General features: G+C 41.7%; 1 protein-coding gene across 3 annotated transcripts in view; it reads left to right on the top strand.

Moving 5' to 3' along the window:
- The window catches only part of USP13 (ubiquitin specific peptidase 13), a 52,290-nt gene that overhangs the window by 19,023 nt on the left and 8,372 nt on the right, over positions 1-24,895 (top strand). Inside the window, exons 4-19 of one of the 3 annotated variants that reach the window (XR_007627954.1) lie at positions 3,998-4,119; positions 4,499-4,641; positions 4,837-5,021; positions 9,299-9,393; positions 11,054-11,241; positions 12,678-12,749; positions 12,996-13,089; positions 15,906-16,031; positions 17,353-17,506; positions 18,834-19,008; positions 19,413-19,501; positions 19,862-19,984; positions 21,810-21,836; positions 22,572-22,715; positions 22,799-23,039; positions 23,671-23,739. Coding sequence is in view for 2 of the 3 variants with exons in the window: in XM_050308523.1 (XP_050164480.1) it covers positions 3,998-4,119; positions 4,499-4,641; positions 4,837-5,021; positions 9,299-9,393; positions 11,054-11,241; positions 12,678-12,749; positions 12,996-13,089; positions 15,906-16,031; positions 17,353-17,506; positions 18,834-19,008; positions 19,413-19,501; positions 19,862-19,984; positions 21,810-21,836; positions 22,572-22,715; positions 23,671-23,837; positions 24,336-24,498 (2,067 nt within the window). In the remaining variant the exon portion in view is untranslated. Of the gene's footprint in view, positions 1-3,997; positions 4,120-4,498; positions 4,642-4,836; positions 5,022-9,298; positions 9,394-11,053; positions 11,242-12,677; positions 12,750-12,995; positions 13,090-15,905; positions 16,032-17,352; positions 17,507-18,833; positions 19,009-19,412; positions 19,502-19,861; positions 19,985-21,809; positions 21,837-22,571; positions 22,716-22,798; positions 23,838-24,335; positions 24,499-24,895 lie in introns of those variants that run through there. The other 2 variants (XM_050308523.1, XM_050308524.1) reach the window with 2 other exon arrangements.

Below are 24,895 nucleotides of genomic sequence, written 5' to 3'. Positions count from 1 at the left end.
AATTCACTATTATTTAGAGGCTTCAGGAAGAAATTATTTGAATTGAAGACTCAGGCCTCCACTTCCAAGTCCATGCAAACTTGTTCATTGCTTTCAGTGAGAACAGGATCGAGCTCAGATTCCTAAGGTGTCTTTCTGGGGTTCCAAAATTAGTTGTAGACTCGCTAGTCAACATCCTCATCCAATTTTCATGTTTGTATTCCCTTTCACACACACACACAGACACATCCATATGGGCAGGAAATCCTGTTTGGGGGTCCTGTCTGGAGTCTCCTTATGCCCCTATTATTAGTGCAGTCAGTTGGTAACTTGTCTAAATCTGATCTGGGCACATCCACTCCTTTTCTTCCCCTCTGCTGGGTTGGTTTACATTACAGTACTCTGTCTTCCAGCTGCTGTTTTCAGTCAGCTCAGCTGCAGTGCCTTTCTCACCGTCACCAAGTGATGTCTCTGAGGTGGAGTAAATTTACTCTACTGACCACTTGCCCAAAATAACAACGTCAGTCAAGCCTCTGTTTTAACATGTCTGTTACTTTGCCTGTCGTCCTGGCCTCCCAACACAACATTTATGACCTATGGGTACTTTGTTTTAGTGGCTGCAGTGTTTGACTGGGACTGTTAGTCCACTAGAAGCAAAATAATGTCATGTGGACATTGACCATCAAGCTGTCACTCTTTGAAAAGATTCCAGACTGGTTGGTTGTCTTGTGGCTAAGTCCTAGAACTGAGTAAAGCCTCTTTTTTGCCCAGAGATGCAATCACAGTGCATCTTGGAAGAAGATCTTTGTCCAAGGCACAGCTTTTGATGAAATATAATTCTTGAAACTTCATGTTTTTCAGTGCCTTCAGAGTAATTTTTAATCAAATATGCTCTGTTTGCAAGTAGATTCCACACTGTTCCTCTTTCCTATAGTTACTCTTGTTCCTCTCCCAAATTCTGCACTAGTTTGAAACTGCCTGCAGACTGCACATGATGCCCATGGTTTCGGGGTCAACCTCTGCCCTCATTTAGTGTGGGCTCCACTGCCTTCCAAAATTACAGTCATCTGTTTTTATTATATCTATCTTCATGCTTTCTCAGCCATGCTGAGGCCCTTGCACAAGCACAGAAAATATAATGCAGGTAGAACTTTCTACTGCACTTAACCACTATGGCTCTCAGCACACACAGGCCAAGATTTAAAAATACGAGTAGTTATTTGGGGGTTTTCAACTAACATCCTTTAGGGGTCTCCTTGACAGTCAGCCAAAGGGATTTGTTTGTATGGTCATCTGCTGTATCAAGGGATTTCCCTCAGTGACCTTAGAAGTCCTTTCCACTCTCATATACTGGGGTCTGGACCCTGAGAAACTGTCTTCAGACTGATAATTACCAGAAAGCGCTGGCAGTCCCTTTTAATTCCTAGTCAGAGGGAGTAGATGTGTGGGTGCAAGTGTACCAGCTTGATATGGTCCCCTTCAAAAGCCAGTGAAACCCTCATTGCGTTTCCTGGGACTGTTATGAAGCTGTATGGCTCCTTCTTTAAAATAAGGCATGTGATGCTGCCAAACTGGAGTGTCACACATCCAGAGTCCCATGCTGATGGGACACTGTTTTCTGCCTTTCTGCTGACGTGAATGGCGTGAAGGCTGAGAAGGTAAAAAGGAACTTCCCTTCCCTACCCATTGCACACGGAAGGCTGATGCTCCCAAGCATGTGAAGTCCTTAGGTGGCAGCAGATGATTGCTAATAGGATACTCAGCCTTTCATCCCTGGATCACTGGTTCAAATGCAGGTCAGGTCAGCAGCAGTGAAGTCTCTGCTCCCTGGCTGTTGTGAGATGAGCTGCAGTGTTTGCCTGCAGAATTTTGAACAGAGGCAGCAGTGCCATTGCTGTTCCTTGTACAGCAGATTGTAAATGCTGTAAACTCAATGTCAGTATCTCAAGGAGATGAAGATACTGGCGGGTCTTACACTTGTGCACTGATCCCAGCAGTGAGCTGGCGCCAGGTTCCCTCTGGTGGCTGAGGCAGTGTGTGACCGCAGCCCTGGGAGAGGCATTTGCTGCCTGCAAACCTGGCTGAACACACAATGAGTTTTTATCCACTGTCCTGTTTAGGAGGTGGTCTGTAATTCTGGTTTTGCCATGTTGGTCTCCACCAAATTTCTGGGCATTATGTGAAAATTCTCTGTGATGTGTTGCCATGTCTATCATGAGCTTGGAGATACTAATTTCTTTGCTCAGAGCAAAAGAGCAACCACAGATTGCACCTGTGGAAATTGGCTCATTTATCAGACACAGGGCTCTAATACAACCTGGGAAAGAAGCCTGGAGTAAAGTGAGATTTCTGGTCATCTCTGTTATGCTTCAGCAGGAGAAGGGCTCATTATGAAAAACGTGTGATTTGTGGAATTACTAATGAATTAATATTTTCTGTATAAATGTCATGCTTTCGGTATGAGAAAAAGTTCTTGCTTTTGTGTCTGTGTTGAGCTGATGAGAAGGGGCTTTTGTTGGTGGCTGCTGAGAGAGGGAGAGAAGTCATGCTGCTGGAAGTCACTGACAGTGGGTGTTGTCACCCCTCAGGACTGGCTGGCGCAGCAGGTGAGCCAAGAATCGATGTTCCTCTCAGGAGGTCAAGTTAAAATATCTTTTGATACTTGTTTTATCATTGGGGTTGTTCAGTCTGTTACTGCACTCTGGGTAAATGGAGAGCTTAATTTTCTGTGTCTGGCTTCTGTTATTCTCACCTCTCTCAAACATACAGTTGGGATTTCAGGCATTCCCAGGGGTGCAGTGGTTGCTGCCAATGCTCGGTTAGTGTTGAGGGACTCATTAAGGATATGCATGTGCTTGGAATGGAAATAAGAGCCAGCTTGGGCTACCACTAATGCATCTCATTTTTGGTTGAGCTTTATTCTATCAGTGACTGTCTCATACATCAGAATACAGTAGATCCCACATCTCCAGATAGGAGAAGGATCCAGAAGATCCCGTTGTTGTCTGACATGTTCTTGCAGCTGAATTTTTTTCAATGTCTGACACAGTATGTACATGTTTGGTCTAAACTTTTTCATTTGTCCTGGAAAGAACTGAACAAGATTTTAACTCAAGTCTTGTCACTATGTGATATATATGTTAATTAATAATTATATTTTTTCATGAAGATAGAGATACAAACACTATCCACTTAGTTCCCTCCTGGCTTTTCTCTGGGTCCACATATTTCTGGACAAGCATTGCAGCTGATGTTGCATGATCAAAGCTCATATTTAAGCAAAAAAATAATTCTTACAGTGGTAGAATGTATACAAACACTGTGGAAGGCTTGGTCTTCAAAAGAAAGCTTTAATAGTTAATGCATGCTTTTCAAACTAATAGTTACAGTGGTTAAGGAGTGGAGAGGGATAATGTTAGTGTTAACTGTACTTGCTGTAGCTATTTGAGACTATGGATAAGATGCAGGAATGCTTCCAGACAGGGACATCTTCATGGGAAGAAAGGACGCAGATTCAAGATGGATGGGAGCCATAGCACGTTTCAGCCAGGTCTGTGATCTGGAAAATATGGGGTGCTCTTTATTTATTTGTGCTCTGCAATTTGGGCATGTGTGGTGTGCCCTGGTCTCCATACTGAACAGCATTTCAAGATCCTGGGTAAAAGACACAGCAGTATTACACCCTGATTTCTGTCCCAGATGAGCAGAATTTTCTTAACTGCTTTGTGGAATGTGATGTCTGCAACAGGGCAGTGCCTGGAGAGGAGACAAATCAACTGTGCCTGTGACTTGGGATGACATTAAGTGGAAGTTTTGGTCCTCAGTACATCCTCATGCAGGATGGTCAGATATCAGTTCAGACCAGGATTTCACAAACATTTCTAGCCAGAAGACACTACTGACAGTGTCAACATGCAGGCTGATGCCAGGCAAGCAGTGCTTATAGTGGTACCCCCGCCACAATTTCGGAACCTCGGTCGCGGGGCAGTCTCCTAACATTCCCCATCTTGTTTTCCAGATCTAGAGACAAACAGTGATCTCAACAGTGAGGACTTTGAATATGAAGATGAAGCAAAACTTGTCATATTTCCTGATCACTATGAAATCTCATTACCCAATATAGAAGAGTTACCAGCACTGGTCAGTGAGTGTGTGGAAGTGGTCATAGGAATTGTTTCCTGTTTCTGTTTTTACTTTGTTTTCTTATGTGTGGTGCTTGTTTGGACATAAAGATCTTTCTTAACAACTTTTATAAGTTGTCCTTGTTTCTTGGATTTCCTTTACCTCCTGTATTCCTGCCCTTATGGTGCCAGCTTGTCCTAGGAAAGCTCACATAGTACATGTGCTTACTCTCCTGCTAAAATAATAACAGCACTCTAAAAGATTAGATGCATATTTGAATGTATAAATAGCCTTACTGATAACCAGTTCTGTGTGTGGTTAGCAATAGGCTGAAGGCCAAGTTCTGTCCAGTCACTGAACTGTGTTAGGTTTTGATTGACACGCATTTGTCTTCCAGGTGACGATAGCTTGTGACGCGCTCCTCAGTGCAAAATCACCCTACAGGAAGCAGGAACCCGACTCCTGGGAAGAAGAGCTACAGGCATCTAAACACGCCAAAACACTTGTACAGTTAGACAATGGTGTTAGGATTCCCCCCAGGTGAGGGTGATGAGGTTTGTTCCTTGTAGGCTCTCTAATCCAGGCCAGGGTAACTAAAGCCAGGAACTCGGCCCACAGTTCCCTTGCCTGACTCGGGGCTGGGTGAGTGGGTTGGTTTGACCTGCCAAAATGGGAAGCACAGGACTGGTTCCTGCCTTACATCTTTCTGTGGTTTCTTCCCGTTTCCTCTCGCAGTGGTTGGAAGTGCTCAAAGTGTGACCTGCGGGAGAATCTGTGGCTGAACCTGACAGACGGTTCCGTGCTGTGCGGGAGGTGGTTCTTCGATGGCAGTGGGGGCAACGGGCATGCCCTGGAGCACTACAAGGAGACGGGTTATCCCCTGGCAGTGAAGTTGGGAACCATCACTCCTGATGGAGCAGGTCAGCCACGTGGCATGTTTTGATGTGAGGTGTCTGTTGTGCATGAGGCTACTACCAGGAGGGTTTGTGCTTCTGGTGCAAATGTTTGAAAGTGGGGTATGGAAAGGAAATCCTGTGAGTCTGGGAATCTTGATTAGGGTTGGGGGGAACAACACACACTCCATTCAGAGAAAGCTCTTCTTTTCCTGTTTTATATTCTGTGTAAATATTTTTTTTTTTAAATTTGTGTAATAGTAGACTTATGATAGAAGAATGGTTTTGTTTTGAAACAACAGTGGAGAAACAGTATTTTTTTAGTTCTGCTACATTTGCTAGGGCAAATGGTTCAATCTCATATAACAAAGAAACAAAAGCAGGGTAAAGAGGTTATAAATTCAGAAAAGTCTGCTTGTAACAGCATGTTTGGGGTTTTTTAATTATAACTGGAAACTGCTCTTTTTTCTTATTGAACAAAATGTTGCTGAAACAGTCTAGTGAACGCTCATCTTCAGGGGGATGATGAGATGCTCAATTGTAAAATGCCTCAAGATCTTGAGAGAGAAAAAAAAAGCTGTAGTTGTATCCTTGCTTGCATATTCTCCAAGTGTGATGTTCTGCAGCGTTGCTGCAGAGGGGATTATGGCATGTGAGGATTAGATGGAATAAAAATGTGAGAAGCTGAAAAAGTCGTAAGCAAAGAGATGTTTTGCTCCAGCTGTATGGAGAAATAAAAATGGAAGAACTCACAGCATGATTATATTTTGGTTTTAGTCCTCATGACTACAGGAATGAAAAATAGCTGTTTAGAGCAGCCCCTTTTTTTCAACAAGAATCATTTGAGAGTTTTTCTGAGTTTTTTTCAGTGCCAGGGGAAGTAGACTGTAGTCAGATTCAACCAGCCGTGCCAGAGAAACATTAAACAAAATTCATTCTTTTCTCTTCCAGATGGAATATTATTTCCTTGCATGAGCCTGACCTTGGATGATTTCTATCCAAATCTCAGTTACTGAGGGTGTTTAGGATTTGCCCAGCTGTAGGTTTCAACTGCATCTACAAAAGAAACAGCGTATTCTTTAGTGGTTTTTTTCAGGTTTCTCCTCCCCCACTTCTTTTATTTCTCATCTTTAGCAGCAATACTTGTTTCCTTATGGCTGCTGTCCTTGTGCCTTCCACTGATCAGCTACTTCCTCTTATGTGGCCTTTGGGATAACAAAGGACAGGCTGTCATCCTTCCCTCTGAATGAGGGGCACCAGCTGTTCTCCACAGACCTTTGTTCTTCTGGGTGATGTTTACTTGGTTTCCATATAGAAAAGACTTCCCTCCCCCAGCCTTCCCTGTTTCCTTTTCAGCAATCATTCTGTCTATGAGCTGTATTTCCGTGGTACTCATAACCCCTCGACAGGGCTGGGTGACAGATGAGCTTCAGGAAAGAGGCTCCGTGGTTGATTGTGACACAAAGTCTGTCTGTTTTCTGCTTCCCTGGGCTAGGGGTGAAGAGGTGATGGTAGAGGAGTAATAAGCATTAGTGCCTCTCCTGACATAAATTATTCCTTTTTCACACCAGTAGGAAAGAGAAAGAGGTGATGCCTCTGCCTGTACACGGAGGAGAGCTCTTTGTCTTGCCCTGAGAAGTCTGTGCTGTGCACATTGTGAAAGATTTCTGAGGCAGTTAGCCCCGTTTTGTAACATTCTGTCACATCTGGGATCAGGGCAGAAATTGAACCAAAGTTTCTGCTCTTGTACCTTGGACAGGATGCACCAGAAAGTCAGACAAGTTGGTTGCCTCAGTAGGTTGAGCACCACTGGGCAGACTGTGCTACCTGCTGGCTCTCCAGACAGTGCCATTAGATTTCAAGTCACTGTGAGGGGGCTTGTTTGGAAATAGATTAAGGCATGTGATGGGGGATTGGCAGGGGGAAGCCCTGTGTGGCAGGTACTTGAATGAGTTCCTTTGTGGGTGCTAATGTCAGCAGTTGTCAGATAATTCTGGGGGGATCCCAAGCAACTTGTTTCCACAGGGACAGTGTTGACATTGCCTGTTACTGGTTAAGTAGGAAGGACTGATGTCTACACAGCCAGAACAGGTGTAAATCTTGAGCTGTCAAAGAAAAGGAAGTACAGGTAGCATTGGGTTTTTTCTTTTCTTACAGTAACAGGAATCATAGTGATTATTCCCTGTTTAACAAAATTCTGTGTTATCTCTCTCAGATTTGTCTTGGTGGGAGTTTTTTCCCCTTATATTCCCCCCTTTTTCCTCTTTCTCACTCTAATGATACCAGCCTTTTGTGTGTCACATTTGCTGACTTGTCTACATTCCTCGTCTGCCAAAGTCTGCATGACAGCACTGCAGACCTCCGTTTGGTGACTCTCATCTTCTTTCCTTGATCTCTTGAAAAGTAAATTATATCTTTCTCCCATGAATTTACATTACACAGCAGAAAGTACTAAAGGATATGACACAAGCTGGGCTTAAGCAAAAGATTAATGTGTTCCATTTCTGCTGCTTTGGGTCAGTAGTCCCAGTGGACTGCTCCCTGCAGTTGTCAGAGCAGAGAGAAAACAATATCAAAGCTCCCATATAGAAAGCAGTCACCCAAGTTCAGTCGCTGTGTAATCTCACTCCATTAGGTGTTTGAACTTTTGGCTGCGCTGTGACCTCACCAGAATACTATGGGAATGTTGTGATGTCTTGTGTGTTGATGAACAGTCATGTTTTCTGGGCACGTTTGCTACCACACACTGGAATTCCAGCAGATGGGCAGCTCCAGCCACACACATGCCAGGAAGGTCATTGGGACCAACATTATTAGAGTGTCTGCTGGCTAGAGAGTATTAATAGGTTGAGAGTATTAATGTTTTTCATAAGGCTGGTCAATTTTAAAAGGTGCATTATGGCTTTGAGTTCTTGGCTAAGCTTCAGTCTCTCCTTTCCGTGTGGGTTGGGTACCAACAGACTTCAGTGAGACTGCCCTTTGTGAAAACCTCACACAGGGGATGAGCTGAGTCTGTAGCTGCCAGAGAGGCCAGGGTAAGGACCTTTCAGAAGCTGATATTTGTGCTGTGAGCAGACTTTATCTGGGTTCCTGATGTCTTCTCCTGAGTTTGTTTCATCTTTCCCCTGGCTAAGTTTTCTCTGTCAGCCTAGATCTGGCATTGTGGAACAAGGTCACTGTGAGAAACTCTGCCAGGCATGAAGGGAACTTGTCTCAGAGAAATGCAGGCAGACTGGCAGAGGAATTCTGGATTTTGGTATGAGGAGAGACCAAAGCAGTGAAGTAGTCATTTAATAGAGAGGAAGAGACTTGAGAAGAGAAAAGATGGAAGGCCTGGTCAAGTCTTACTAGTGCTTGTTTTACACTCCTATTTCTTTCTGATGCCTGAAGCTTTATCATTATTTGCTCAAGTAGGTGAAACCTGCTCTGACCTCAGCATCATCATAAGACTTATTTGGTAAACACTAAAAAAAGGGGTTTTCTCTCTCAACTCTTTTGTCCTTCTGTTGAATTTATTAAACTTGGTTTCATATTGAAAATATCATCATTAGATGTGTTGCTTCCCTCTACAGTGTGAACTTTGCCTTGCCAGAATGTTTATGAGCTTTTACTTAAGGCCTTAAGGGGCTATCAGAGCTAGAACTGAAATCTAAATCTCCCATACGATTAAGCAAGACACCTCACTCATAAAATTGTTCTTTCTCCTTACCTGCAAGATTAAATTAATCTTCAAAGTCCAATTCAACGGAATCCATTCCAAAAAAACACCTCTTTCTTTCTAATAAAGAATTTCTCTGTTCTCCCTGCATCTCTGTGGGAACAGAGCATAAATGGATTTCTTAAACTGTACTAGAAATTAAAATACTATGGCTAGTAGTCAGTTGGCCTGATGTACTCATGTTTTTGGTGTGTCTGTTTGTATCTAGCAGCTCTACAAAAATTCAGAATCTCTCACTGTCGTGTTCAAAATGTGGACTGGCCGTATATCTGAGAACTTTGCATGCCTTGTTCCATGTTTTCCCTACAAATGTCTTTTTTGTGGGAGGGGCAATACTATGATCACAATAAATATTTTTAAGTTTTAACACTGTGAAAGCCTGTAATTGCTTTTGAGGAAAGCACTTGAGGTGATTTTGTTGAGAGCATTTAAGGCACGTAGTGAGCTATGTGGTTGTCTGTGCACTTTTCTGCTGGCCATAACCAAACCTGGAAAATATGAACAAGGCATCTTATGTAGGCAGCCCTGTGGTAAACAAAGAGAAGGGGATATCATCTGATCCTTTGGTTTCTCTCTACTTTTGTAGATGTCTATTCCTTTGATGAAGAGGAGCCGGTTTTAGACCCGCACATAGCAAAGCATTTGGCGCACTTTGGGATTGATATGCTGCAGATGCAAGTGGTAGGAAATCCATCTTTTATTTGGTTTGTTGTTTACTTGCTTTTCCAGTTGGGGGTGGGAGAGAAAGAGGAGAAGAATGGCACTTGTAGCTTGTTTGTGTGATTCCTTCCATGTTATAGTATTGAGTTCAGCCAGCCAGTTTGTGTTTTATTGTCTGAGATCCGAGGGAATCATTACTCTCAAATCCAACAGGTTCCTTCCCAAAGAGGTCTTTGTGTTCTCTAGTTTACATTTTTCACTTCTCCTGTGTTATGTACCATTTGCCTTCAAGATGAAAAACCTCATTCAACTAGAGAAGAGTATCTAGAATACTTCATTACAGTGAGGGAAGGAAAGCCTGTTGCATATGTAAACAGATACAAGTCTTAAGCAAAAAGAGGCTAAGCAATGGATAAGTTAAAAAGTGGCTCCAAGTTCTTTATGTAAATTTCAGCTTAGGTTTTGTTAAGAAATGCATTACGAAATGAAAAAAAAAGACATTCAAGTCTAGAAAACAGTGTGGTCTAGGGTGAGATATAGTAGAAAGGGACTGGGGAAAAAAGGGTCCTGTTCCTGAACATGTGTTTGTGTCTGTATTAGCAAAGAAGTACCTCCTATAATTTGGATCTTAGCGGATGTTGATTTCAGTTCTGTTTAAATTACGTAAAAAGTCAGAATAGGGTATGGTTATAGAGGCAGGTGGGGGTTTAGTTGTTATGTTGGGGGTTTTGTAGTTTGTTTTTATTTTTTTGTTTTGTGTTTTTTGTTTTGTTTTGTTTTGTTTTTGATTTTTTTTTCACTCAAGTACATAACCTAGTATCACTACCTGAGAACCTGAACTGCTAAAAATGAACAAACATGATACTGGCTTAGTGTATTTCATTGTCCAAGGGGTGAGAAAACTAACGATAACTGAAATGAGAGAGAAGAGTTACACTTTAGTTTCAAAAACCTTTGTGGTACTAATAATATTTTTGGTGTACTAATGTCCTTGCCAATATAATGAATAATAAGTTTCTTTTATCCAGTGATCTTTCTGGAAAACCTGTTTTACTCAGCAACCTCAAAAATTTAGTCTCAGCTGTTGCAAAGGCTTTGCCTCCAGTCTGAACCCTTCTCAGAGAAGTGACACAGTAGTGCCAGCAGTGAATGACACTGCAGTGACCTGTACCTACAGGCTGAAGGCTGAGCTGTAAAGGAGAGAAACTTCAGTGCCACAAATTTGGGCTTTTCCCATTTGAAAGAAGGGATGAACAAGTTCTTGGATCTGCAGCTTTTCATGTGGTTTGTTGCTAGGACCAGCTCCTACAGCAGCAGCTGTTCCCAGCCATTACAAGTAGAGTAGAAAATCTGAAAAAAACCCCCAGCTGTGTTTGATGCTGAGGCTTGAGGTCACAGCCCTAAGAGAAGTGAAACTCCCAGCTGAGATTTGAGGTCCCAACTGGGAACACTCGAAGAGCCAGTGGTCTGTGGTAAAGAGCTGAGAGATGTACTGGAGGAACAAGCTGCCAGCTTTCTGTCCCTCATATTCTCCCTTACACGCAGCATTTACCTCCCTTTGCCCATTAATTTGGCCTTTCCTTTTTATGGAGGACAGATCACAAAGTTGTTGGTGATGATGGCAGCAACATAATTGCTGCAGAAGCTACACAGATTAAAAAGAAAATCTTGTTGCTTTCAGACAGAGAACGGGCTGAGAGATAATGATATAAAGCCAAGAGTCTCAGAATGGGAAGTGATTCAGGAAGCTGGCGTGAAACTCAAGCCCATGTATGGCCCAGGATACACTGGCATAAAGAACCTGGGAAATAGCTGCTACCTCAATGCTGTCATGCAAGCCATTTTCAGCATCCCAGAGTTCCAGCGAGCGTAAGTAGCTTCACACCAGATCTTGTCACTTGCTGCTGCATTGCTCAGTTTGTTGTTTTTCTAAGAAAAATGGTGCTTTAATTTTTGTCTCCCCTGCAAGTAGACCTCTTTCAGTCAGTTCAGTGGCTGCTTAGAGGATTTGGTGATTTTGTTGATCTGGAAAAGGTTGGAAAAATCTGCCAATCTGCCTTTGAAACCAGAACTTACTGACTTAGCTTAAGTGGTGGGAAATCATGTGCCACCTTGTAAATTTGATGTCTCTGTCTCTGCTGTTTCTATGCATATGCACACATCCCTGTTTGTCTTGGTATCATCAGTATCACATTAGGGGTTTTGTCCTGGGTCCATGCCTTTGTACCACTGCAGGAGACATTCTGTTGCTCCAGTGGGATTTGTGCAAAAAACTGGCACAAACATGTTAATATTGATTCATTCCAGTGGAAAACAATGCACCTGTTGCATGCAGGTCTGGCTAAGGAGGGAAACTACCAGAGGCATATTTTAATTAAAATTTTTAAAATCATGAAAAGGGTAGTGTAAGCCTGTTCTTCCCCTTAATAATTAAGAGGACAAAAGCACAGTAGAAGAATATGAAATACTCCTGGCGGCCAAAACTGAACACATCACTCCAAAGAGAGAAGCCTTTTTATAAAGGACAGTTGTCTGTGGTTTGAAGTAAAATTCAGAGTGCCCTTTCATTCCACAGCACCAGTAGTGCATGTGCTGGAAGTAAAGCTTTTAGATTTTGGAAAACCTGCCAGATTTTCATGTTAGAATTGCCTTCTGGAGAAGAAGAGGGAGAAAACTTGTGTTTGCTTACTTTGTTGGCCATATGGAGTACAGTCTGTAAATTCATTAGGTTCCAGCTCTTCTACCTCCAATGCTGATAAATATCAAAATAAGTTTTATCAAGGAAGGTAATTTTCCCTAACATGGGCCTTGGATTTACCTGGAGTACTTAGAATCAACAAAGTAGTGGAGATCTTTGGAAGAGGGACCAGGCAGAAATCAGGTGTATTCTTTCAGTATGGCCACATCTACCTAGCCTGCTTTTATTTGTGCTCAGAGAGTGTGCTGCTCAATGCTTCACTTTCCAACAGATTGGGTAGAATGGTGTATGTTCTGGTGTCAGAATGGTACTATTTTGAATTTATTTGCTTATGTTGGTTAGGAGTAGAAAGTACCTTGGTTCTCAACTCAGCTCTGTGTTTTTGAGCAACACCGTGGTGCAGCTCTTTCAAGATCAAGGAATAGAATTTAAATTCCAGATGAACAAGACTGCCATATCCTTTATATCTAGAAGCTTCTAAGTAAAACCTCAATGTCTGTTTCCTAATTTCTTTACTATTGAAATTAGGTGAGAAGCACTCACCAAGGATAGATTGAATCATTAAGCTGCAGTATTTGAACGTTTGTGGTTTGTTCTTGCTGCCCAGGTATGTGGGAAATCTCCCACGAATATTTGACTACTCTCCTCTTGATCCAACACAAGATTTCAACACTCAGATGTAAGTTTCCTCAGTTATTTACTTGGTCAACTTAAATAGAATCTTATGGCAGGGCAAAAGAACACCTTTTCGTGGGCTTGAAAGTGAGACATGACACAAGGTAGAATGGAAAGATTTCCCCACTTAGTTGCAGGTAATGATGTTTCATTTCAAAAGCAGCAAGCTTCTTTTTTGCTTGAAATAAAAGTCTTCTCTCTTTTCTGTTTTTCTCACATATTTGTTTCCACCCCACCTTCTTCCTTACAGGGCTAAGTTGGGACACGGCCTCCTTTCAGGCCAATACTCTAAGCCACCCATGAAATCTGAGCTTATTGAGCAGGTGATGAAAGAAGAACACAAGGTATTTGCCTGAGTTTGTACAGCTTGGTAACGAGGTAAAAGTGATATCCTGAGAAAAGGGAACAGGTGCTGGGCATTGAAGAACACGTGTGGGTCCAGCATGGACGGGATGCTTAGCAAGGTGGAATGTGCAGGATACCAGTCAGGGATATATTAGTCAGGCTCTATTTGTGCAGCACATTAAAGCAAGCATTGGTTCTGCTAATAAAGTATTCTGCTGCTCCAGTGATGAGTGCAAATGTTCATGGAACTGGCAACCAACATTTATCTTCTCTGAGGAACAAAAAAAATCCAGAGAGTCCTGAGTATTTGGAAGCAAGCTTCTAAACCCTCTGTAAATTTCAGAAAGAAGTATAAAGAGCTAAAGGACTCTTTCCAGGAAGGGTCTGATAATATTCCACCAAATTTCTGTAGAAGTTGTCTAGGTAATGCGAGATTAAGTGGTGCTGGAGGTTTTTATGTAGATGGAGGGGCCATGCAGAGTCACAGAAGTGATGCATGTTTCTGCCACAGAGCCATGGTGATAGTTTCCATGGAAATAGATGTTTTCCTCTACCTTCGTCTATCAATTAATTAATATAGGAATTTCTCCTGAAATCAGAATGCCAGTGAGATTTTGGACAGGTGGAACATCTGATACAGAGTAGTTTACATGATCTGGAAGTCCTGTGTCTCCTTGGTTTGTACAGTAGCTATTCATTGTTTTGGAACAACAAATAATGAATCCTGCTTGTCAAAGCTTATCAACCCACCCCTGGGACTGAGGAATATTGGAACAGATTTCACCATACATTGAATTATGTGTGTACTGACTGACGTGCTTTGCCTCACACACACAAGATGTGAATGAAGAATAATGTGCTGGAAGTTCAGGGACCCAAATCCTTCAAATAAAGCTACACCTCCGTGTTTAGCCCTGCACCCACTACTGGCAATGAGATATTGAGAACTTTGTAATGACAGATGGTATAAAACTCTGTTAGGTTATAGTAGGCATCTACTGGCATTTAACACTGCTTGTGTTGTTCCTAAGTGCAGTTTAATAAAGTTGAAGTTACATGCCTCAAATGACTTCCTTATCAAGCAATTCATAGCAGATATTAGGATTTGAAACAGCTTTTACAGCTTTTGTTCCTTGTTGTATTGAAGATTAATTTTTAAAAAATCAGGTATAGATATTTTCTCCATTCCTTCACTCTGGGAATGTGAATCCATGTGTTTTTCAGCTTGAGGATGCTTTTTTTTTTTTTTATTTGGTGCCTTCCTGCCCCATCAACAATGCTGATATACATTGAGATATTATTTTGTCTTTCAGAGAGTTGTGATGATTTCTTTAATAAATATAACCGGATAGAATTTTAGACCTCCAGTGTTTTCAAGTGCTTCTGCTTTGTGTCTGTAAAATCAATTATTCATTTTATTTTTTTCCTTTCCTTTTTTTCCCTCCCTCCTACATGCAAAGAAGTTCTCTAGCTTTCTGAGCCTTTGGAACTCATCCAAAGTTTTGGGGAGTTGTTGCTTGTAGAGGCATTCATATGAGATCTGCAGTGGTCCAGCACAATCTATATTTAGCTAAACTGTTTTGCAACTGTTGATGGGGAAAGTATGTCAGGTATTCTATAAATATTCGTGGAGTTGAAATTTTTCACCACAGGGGTTTAGCCTGGAAATGGCAGCATTTTTCTTGGCCCCACTTTAACATTAAAAAGAGGCTGAAAGCCTAAAGGGTCATCAGCTACTACTTGATTTTCTGCTTAGAGCTTTAGCTTTGGGGTGGTTTCTTGTGTCCTTGAGGTGGAAAGGGTTTAGACTGCAAGATTCCATCCTGCTTTATAGACTGCCACACATAGCATGTTTCTCTTCTTCCTGTTCAAAGTGTATAGGTGTAAATGAGGCTTGATTCCAAACTCACTGCATTATACAGCAGGAGGAGTTGCCACATTCCTGCTTCTGGCACAGGAAGAAGCCTGGTGTGTAGTAGTGTGAGCTGGTTTATGCATTTCTCTCCCCAGTCCTAGTTTTGATGGAAGGCAGTTGAGGACACTGAAGCAAACATAACCCAAAATTCAGAAATCCCTAGAACATCTCTTTGTCCAAGCAATGCTGAGACTCTGTCTCTTGACAAGAGCCTTTAAGGAGCATCTTGGGCTAATGTGGTGGCTGGTGTACTGCCAGAAATTAAAAAAGGATTAAAATTGAGAATCTCCCACTGGTTTCATTGGTTCTAAGAATATTCTGCCCTGTTAAAACAAAGAATAAAATTTTGCTCTGTTAGTGTGCGGTTTTTGTGCCTTCCATTTCATGCTGCTTTTTCTATTTTTATATTGGTGTGATAGTGCAACTCTAGTAATGAATGAGATTGACTGAGTTTTTAACAGCCTCTGAGAGTTATACTCTTGCTTGGATGGGCTTGAAAATTACTTGGTTTCATGGAGGATGAGAGCAAATCTGAGTAAAAGATTCTGACCCCATCAAAAGTGTTATTTAAATGGCAAAATAGCTAGTGTTGTCTTGAGGAACTGGAATGGTTGGGGAGTCTTCTTAAACTAGCATAGAGGATGAGAAAGTCAAAAAACTAGGACTCTCTGAGATTTTCTGATTTAGGGTAGTTTCCTACTGAAAGGCTCTAAACCCCCCAAATGATGTTTCAGGGTCCTTCCCATTTTTATTAAAATGGAAAACAAGATGAAACGGAAAGTATCATTTCTCTAGTGGCAGAAATGGGCCATAGGTAGATCTAGTGGAGTGGCTTTGGGATATTTGGTCCAGGGTTGAATAAAAATATTTCTTTAAAATTTTTCCCTTTGTTTTATTTAGCCTCAACGCAATGGAATATCTCCCAGAATGTTTAAGGCTTTTATAAGTAAAGGCCACCCAGAATTTTCCTCTAATCGACAACAAGATGCACAGGAATTTTTCCTACATCTTATAAATCTAGTAGAGGTGAGAAAATCCCAATTACTGTTTCTTTTCCTTGGATATATTAGAAAATGAGGGCAAATCTGTTATATGAGGGTCTAATTTTTTAATTATAGTGTATTAGACCTTGGATATGTAGAAAATGGCACTAATGGAAATTAATTTTGGTTTAGAAACATTTGTTTCTTTGATTCTTCCTTTTCTTTACTTCAGACTCTTGCATGACCATGCACAGGGTCAATGCTGCTGATAGCAACTGTAAAAGATATAAAGAGGTCAAGCATCACTGTACAGGATATAAGATTTATAAACATATGTGACCTTTTAAATTGCTGTTTGTGTTATGGTTACATGCTATTTGTTTTCTTACCATATTGAAGTATGTCATGGAATATTAATGAATTGGGTATTATTATTATTAGTATTATTATTATTATTCCAAGTTCATATAATCATTGGGAGCAAATTAATTATCCTGTCCAGCTCTTTTAAAAACCCCAGCTGTACATCATCGAATCATGGGAGGAAGGACTCCCCTGCTGAAAACAAAGTAACTGTTTGTCAGATGAATATTTCAGTATAAAACCTTAAGTTCCACTGAGCTCCAGCTCAGTGCTGTGTGTATAAGAACCATACTGTGAATTTTAATGCTGTCTTTCTGAAAAGGAATTCACAAATACATGGAGTTTTGATGTAAAGCATTTCTTGTCTACCCTTCCTCCCTCATTTTCCCATTTTCCCTGAGAATCAAGGGTGTTTATTCATGTGTTACAGTCTCTAGATGAAGTTACTCACATTTGCATGCATAATGCTCCACGTCCCAAAATGCATGTACTGATTATAGGGTGGTTAGAAGACACTTCTCTGCTTCTTGCCTGATAACAGGCATTAACATGAACAACAAGGAGGAGGTATATTATTTGTTTGACGTTCCCATCTGGATAATGAACTACAAGTTGCTTGTTCTGTTTCAGTGTGGATTCAGAGTGGTGGGAGCAATTCTGTTTGCAGAAAGGATGCTCCGTGTTATTTACCTGAGCTTTCTATCTTTATTGTAACCTGCCACCTCCCTGCCTTCTTCTGTTCACCTTGGCTCAGTCAGGTTCATTAGGTACATGCTCTGCAAGTTCCTGTGTAGAGAGATACTGCTGTGGGTGCAGACATTGTGGACTTCAGTTTATTCTCTCTGGGTGTGAGATTTTTGCAATCCAGTGCAAGCTGAGCTGCCAGATCCGGGTGCTAGATGGGTGTCTTCGTGCTTACCATAAAAGAACCAGCAGCCTTTGGGTTGTCTGGTCCTTTTAATGATCATCACATAAGTGATTGGGTCAAATATTCCTTCCAGAGGAACCCTGTGGGTTCAGAAAACCCGAGTGATGTGTTCCGGTTCGTGGTGGAGGAGCGCACGCAGTGCTGCCAGTCCAGAAAGGTCCGCTACACTGAGAGGGTGGACTACATCATGCAGTTACCTGTTGCCATGGAGGCAGCAACAAACAAAGGTAAAGAAAGAAACTGATGTGTTTGACCCAGGGATGTGCCACATCACCTGTAGCACAACGTGTTCGCCCTTGTTCATGTGTGTGTTGCAGGGGGTAGGGGGGTCATGTGTATGCCCAGAGATCCCCATTAGGAATGAATCTCCTGTGTCCTAGACAGTGGAATGGTTTATAAACTTAACTTCATTATAAAAAAAGGAACTGAATATACTAGCTAATAAATACCACCCCCCAAAACTCCAAATCAACAAAAACACCCCGAACTGGCTTTGTGTTTGTTAGCAGCAGATGATAAGATTTAGTATGATAATAGACAATAGGGGTATAAGACAGATTTGTCATCTATAAAGTCAAAATACACAATTTGGATATCCTTTAGGGAAAGAGGATGAAGCATTGGATATTGATTTAATAAACAGCAGTGGCTTTTTGCTGCCTACGAGCTCTCTGGAAAAGGACACTTGTTTTTAAAGGAGATAATGGCTGAGGAGGCTTGAAAATTTAGAAGCAGGAGAGAGGCACTGACAAGTCATGGTTGCCCCTGCAATCAGTGGTGAAGAGTCTTGCAGACTAACAATAAATGTGTGCTTGAGGTAGAAGTGAAGGGGACATCACAGGAACACTAGAAGGGGGATGTGCCTCTGGTTTCATACATAGACTCAATATGGAAAATACTTTTTAGCCAGAGGGAAGTATTTTGATTGTTTGATGAGATCTTTTGAAGTAGCACAAAGCTGAGAAGTCTACCTGTTGCTTTTCACCTGGCCCACAGCTCCTTGAACTGGACAATAAGTTTAGGATAACTCTGCAATCTTTGTTCATCGGTTTCAGTAATGATTCTGTTGCTTATAAAACAGCATGTTATTTCCAGGTAATGACTCAGAAGATAGATTAGTTTATAAATTTGCCATATGACACTGCTCAGCTTGCTGGTGTCAGGACTTTTTCTAGATCATACATAATCCTGTCCTGTCCAGATAGCCAGATGACAGAGATAGACAGCAATAACTTTCCAAGTCAGATTGAGCTGATAAAGTGGGTAGTTGGTGTTACTATTCACGCAGGATTCTGACTGTCATGGCAAGGTTTTCGTTGGTGGTTGCCTGGCATTTCCAGTTCTGTGTTTTCACCATGAACAAACCCCTTCAAAACAGAGATGTGTCTGTAAGTGTAGCTCCTGAACCCAGTGCAGACAAAGAGATTTGATGCCTAGTTAAAGCCATGTAAAAATTTTATTGCTAAGTAGTTTTTTGCATTTGTAAAACTTGCAATAATAAGCCTGGAATGCGCAACCATGACAATATCCATTAGTGTTGTGCATATTTCTCAGATGAATTAATTGCCTATGAATTGAAGAGGCGAGAAGCAGAAGCTGCAAGGAGACCTCCACCAGAACTTGTCCGTGCCAAGATCCCATTCAGTGCATGTCTGCAGGCCTTTTCTGAACCCAGCAATGTAGAGGATTTCTGGAGCAGTGCCCTTCAAGCAAAATCTGCAGGAGTTAAGTAAGTGTGTGTCTGGCTGCCTGTTAAAATCTGTGCTCTGTGCTTGTCTTGCTACCTGGACATGATGCAGAGAGGAACAGACAAGAGCATAGTGGGTTTTGGTGTTGTATTATTATTGGGTGTCATAAATGTGATGTGAAGATCAAGCCTGACAAGAGTTGTAATGATGACTTGAGCAGGAAATCAATTGTTCTCAACTGTCAGCCTCCAAGAGGTGATGCAGTCTCGTTGTTAAGAGCTTGAACTTCAAATGCCTGTAGCTTAATTGTTTGCCTACATTTTAGAATTTCATCCTGTCTATCAAGTAGCAGTAGTTCATCTCAGTGTGCATGAGGTTCTGAAATCTGTGCTCCATGTGATTTTGTTGCCTTGTTTCAAAGAATTGTATTTCTTGTCCTTGCCAGGACCTCCCGTTTTGCTTCATTTCCTGAGTACTTAGTGGTGCAGATAAAGAAATTCACCTTTGGCCTTGATTGGATACCCAAAAAGCTTGGTATGTGCTTTTTATATTTACCTTTTCTTCATTCTATCCAAGATAATTGATAAGGTATACATGCTTTGGTCTATAATGGGGACCTGACTTAATTCTTACAGTTTGTACTGTGAAGATCCCAATTGAATCTGCTTTCCTTTTATGACAAATTAAACCAATCCATCAGGTCTGTGGAGTTAAAACACAGTTTCATGTAATCCAACCTCCTAGTTAAATTGTTTTAGTGTTCCAGATGTCTCAAATAACTGTTTTCAGCTGGAGAATCCTGTCTGTGCTTGTACCCCTCTCTCAAGGGGTAGGTTGAACCACAGGATCATTTTGCTGGGTGCATAAGCTTAGCCTGTTTCTCTGCTTTTGCAGATGTTTCTATAGACATGCCAGATTTCCTGGATATCAGCCACCTTCGGGCCAGGGGGCTCCAGCCAGGAGAAGAGGAACTTCCAGACATTGCTCCTCCCATTGTCATTCCCGATGACCCAAAAGGTATTTACTGTCTTCCTGTCTCATGTACTCCCCTCTCCTTCTAGCACACAGGGATTCTCTTCAATCTTCACATTTTGGGACTGTGAACAAAAAAGCAGCTCTGTGCTTCTGTCACTGAAGACTGTTAAAACAACTCACAGCCTTTTTTGTCTCCCTGTTAGACAGCCCCAGTTCTTCCAGCTTTTCTGCTTTGATGTTTTCAGGATTTATCACAGAATCACAGGCTGGTTGGGGTTGGAAAGGACCTTAAAGATCATTTCGTTCCAACACCCATGCCATGGGCAGGGACACCTTCCACTAGAAGGTTTGATAACTGATGCTGCTGTTCTGGACTCTCTCCAAATAATGAATCCTTTGCAGTAAAGTCACTGTGCACTTCCCAGGGTCTGGTGCAAAGGACTTGGTTTCAGAGTCCTGCCCTGGATCTCATGGCAGGTGTCATAAGTGGCATGGAGCATTAATCTATTTGATCTTTATATTTGCATAAGAGGTTTATTTACATAAACTGCTGTTGTTTTGTAGTAAATTTTGTCTAAAACCTGGTGATAAAGTAGTTTGGGAGGCCCTGTACCTAAATCAATTTCTTGGTTCATGTGTACTCCGTTGTGCGCAGTATTTGGTCCAGTATATCCTGGTCAGAAGGAATTTTAAAATCTGTCTTTTACTGCAATTACTGATGTAAGATTTTAGTGTTGCAGTTCTGAGCAGATGCTCTTCTCCTGAGTCACAGACTTTACTTACAGAATTCCGAACACTTTGGTTCAACGTGGCACAATGAGCACACCGTGTCTGCACAACTGATTAATTCACAGGACAATACTTAATGCACAAGGGGCCACAGTTTAAGATAAAAGCTTTCCAGGCATAGATTAAGATTAAAAATTTTATTAATTTTTAAAATACAAGAATTTTTAGACCCTTAGCAGGTGCCCATGCATGCACAGTCCTCTTCTCTGGATATATGTGGCTGTACAGCCCATTAAAAAGGGCTCTGTCTCGAGGACATGATGTCAAACAGCTAACTAAAATATTTCTAGAGCAGAAGGAAGAGAGTGAATAACATGCTATACTGGTGGGGTTTTTTCCCTTAAATACTGTTTCTTTTATGCTAAAGTTCAGAAACAAGAATATTAGAATATCCTCCTTCCCTGGGTTTCTCTGGAAAACAAAATGGTTTATGGCAAGTAAAATGATGCCCTTATAGTATGACCCTAGACCCAGGTTGTTGCAATTTCCTCCAAGTGACTGAAGTTTGGGTGCCTCAGTATTTAATATGAAGCCAATAATGCAACTACTCTCATGACATGATGGCCCCATTTGCTTGGATATTTTTAATAGAAGTGGCATAATATCAAACTGTATGTGGGTGAAAGGACATCAGTACCTGAAATTGTGTGCAGAGCAAGGATATGGCAAAATTCAGTTCTCTAAAAGTTTTAATTTCATCCCTTATCTGTAGAGGTTTCTCACAAAGGCCTATTCCTTCTTACCCTCTTGTTGAATGGACTGACCTAGTTTTAGTGTAAATGCATGGCTGATGGTACTTTATTTGTTACAAAACAGATTCTTGCTTAGGTCAACCATCAGCTTTATTTCCTACCGGTTTTTAGTACCAGTGACACTTTGCTCTGAACTAAGTCAGGGAAATTACTGCTCTAATTCATGACAAAAACATCGGTGATGTAAGGATGAATGTGCCCTGTCTCTGTGAGGTCAAATGTTTCTATGACTTTAAAAATATGGAGTTGTTTTTCACATATGGATCTACTTAACCCTCATATAAGTCCTTTTCCCTGTTTTTTTTTTTCTTGTTCTTAATTTTCAGATCGTATGACGAACCATTTCATGGAGTGTACGTATCTCATTTTTCTCAGGCTGGTATTTCAGCTGCTTAAAAACATTGTCATGCTATTGCTTAGCTGATGGCTTCTCATTATAGAGATGCATGAAATGTTGCCCTGCATGCTTCTAAATAACAGCTGATTTCTGTACTTGTTCAGCATTTACTTCCACATGTGCAGGATTCTCTTAGAAAAGAGTCTATAGTAGCATCACTATAGCCAGAATCTGAGCTGCTCCTCCATCAGCTGCTCCTCAGGAGGATCTTGCAATTCTGGGGGTCACAGCTGCTTGATCCTGGCTCCCTCTGGACACTGATTTAATTTAAATCTGTCATTCAGAGGTGCAGTTCAAGTGGACACTGATAGATCTGGCAGCTGTTGTTTCTCTAACCTGCAAGATCCTGCCTTTGAGTGGTGCTTGCTTTTGGCTGCCATTTCTAGCTAAGTTCACCATCTGACTTCCTCACCCCTTGAAATCCAGTGGTGAGCTTTCTTAATAAATAAAGTCCTGTAGTTGTTCATCAAGGTTTAATGATCTGTGTAGTTTACTGTGAAAAAAAGATTATTAAGTCCATAGCAACTCCTGTAATGCTCTGTACAAGGCTTATGGCTGTGGGTTTATTGAAGTACTAAACCAAATCCAAGGGATAGGTACTGTAATTAATGTGGCACTATGAATAACAATAGGACATATTATACAGTGGATGAAATTAGACTTTTATATTTTAGAAGGTCCTTTCTTGTAGCCCTAGATATTGATGAGTCTTCAGTCATGCAGCTGGCAGAGATGGGCTTTCCTTTGGAAGCGTGTCGGAAAGCTGTGTACTATACAGGCAACCTGGGTGCTGAAGTTGCTTTCAACTGGATCATTGCACACATGGAAGAACCAGGTCAGTGACTGGAAGGTGTAAGTTAAACTCAATTCCTCACTGTGTATTTTGGCAGTCAGTAGAAATTTTATAATGTGTGACAGAGAAACAACGGCCCCCTTCCCCACCTGGGAAACCTGGAGGTGTGAGTGAATTTTCCTAAGCTGCTCCTGGGATGTGCAGATCTTGACCATTATGTGGTATCCTCTGCCTAGAAGAAGTCAACAAACTAAGCTACACCAGAAGTACACCCTCCTGTCCTCACCAATGGTGTGGGCCAGCCCTGTGTTTCCACCCTTTGGCTAGGTCCGTGCTGCTAAGGGGGAAGCTGACTTGTGATCAAGTGTAAGTACAAAGAATCCTGTGGTCTGGGTGCTTTTCTTCCATATCAGCCTTCTCTAGCTCAGGCTAGAGCATTCATGCTGTACTTAGAACCTGGGCTATCTAGTGATGGACAGGGCTGCTAGATGTTCTCCACGTCCCGTGTTTCATCCATGCAAAGTTTGGGCTACAGATCCAGCACTGGGTATATCTGAGTACTCCCTTGCCAGGAAACTCCACGCTTCACCATGGGCTTTTGTGCTGCTTGTGTAAATGGGGAATGAGTTTCACTTGGGCTTAGCTGACATTTTCAGGAATGGAATCAGTTCATTTTACATCTGTGCTCTGGGTTGTCTATTATCCTGGTGACATCATTGCTTCCATACCAATCTGTGCTACTTTCCTGCAGTTGTTTGACTTCTGCCTTGTGCCAAGTTATTGCAGTCTGCTAGATATTTTGTAATGTGCACATTCATTTTGGTTTTTGTAAGGCTTTCCACACATCTAAGTCCCATCTAAATGATGCCAGCGAAATGAACTTACATTGATTTCAGGACTGATTTTGAGGTCCTGCTTGTTGTTTCTTTGTGTTTCTTGTTGACTTTCCACTTCAGTGAGGCAAAAGAATGAACTGATGAATATTTCTTTTTTCCAGACTTTGCTGAGCCTCTGGCCATACCTGCCTTTGGAGAAGTTGCTTCCAGTGGGGCAGCAGCATTGGGAGCTGTAGGGTTAGATAACCAGCCTCCTGAAGAGATGGTTGCAATTATAATTTCCATGGGATTCCAAAGGAATCTAGCAATTCAAGCGCTGAAGGCAACAGTGAGTTCCATGGATTATTGGTAGCACTTGGATTTTATTTCATGTTCTGTACTTCGTACATGTGTGTGCTCAGATGCCTTTGAAATGTGTGTAAAAATCCAGTTATTGGATGATGCACCAGAACTATTCTGGCAAAGTGTGGGATTCCTTGACTTCTCTAGAGTGGGGAAGGTGATTTGTGTGTTTCACTCAATGAAGTGGAAGACAGTGAGGAAAACTCACCTGCTTTTACTATCAGTTGAAAAATAACCTGGATGCATAAAGGCTATGTGTCAGCAAGAGAAGAACCTGGGGTCATGGGTCTTAGTTGTGGGATTATTTCTCTTCCATCTGCCAAGCTTCTGCAGAGTGCTTGTTGAATACTATTTTACTTGGAGGTAGACTGTGTACCTTCCAAGTGCTGTTAACATGATCCTTACTCTGTTCAAAGACAGCTGAGTGGCTGCATGATGGTAGGGAAGGTGTTAAAGGCTGCTCTTTTGATTATTTGGCTTACAGAACAGTAACCTGGAGCGTGCACTGGAATGGATCTTCAGCCACCCTGACCTTGAGGAAGAAAGTGAGCCTGCCTTGGACACGATGGATATGGAGAACAGTGCTAATGCCAATATCCTTGCAGACACAGGGTCAGAGGGACCCAGGATCAAAGATGGGCCTGGAAGTAAGTTCTGCTTCAGCTTAGAACTGGTTATCACATTGTTGTGTCACACCCACACCATTCATAGAGCTCCTTCCTGTTTTGAAAGTAGTTACTGCGCTTTTTTGGACATGATCCAGGCAATTTACTTCCACTCTTGCTTCTGGGGTTGAATCCAGCTTTGTTGGCTGCGGAATTCTGTGGGCTGTGTTTGCTCAGAACACTCTTTGCCTGGACTCACTGAATAAGCTGAGTCTGAGTTTGTTGTTACCAGAGCATGCAAGTCTGTCCTGGCCTAGGTTTACTTTTTGTTCTGTTGCTATACGATAAAAAGACAAAGAAAAGCTGGAATGTTTAAATCCTCAGAGGCTGAGCATCCTAAAGACAACGCTGCTCTTACAGACCACCTGAGTTTCTGTCC

Source organism: Myiozetetes cayanensis, unplaced genomic scaffold (assembly GCF_022539395.1).
Source record: "Myiozetetes cayanensis isolate MyiCay16 unplaced genomic scaffold, myiCay2020 scf13, whole genome shotgun sequence".
NCBI lineage: Eukaryota > Metazoa > Chordata > Aves > Passeriformes > Tyrannidae > Myiozetetes > Myiozetetes cayanensis.
The sequence above is the reverse complement of the archived record's forward strand: the minus strand, read 5'-3'. Positions and strand labels throughout refer to the sequence as shown.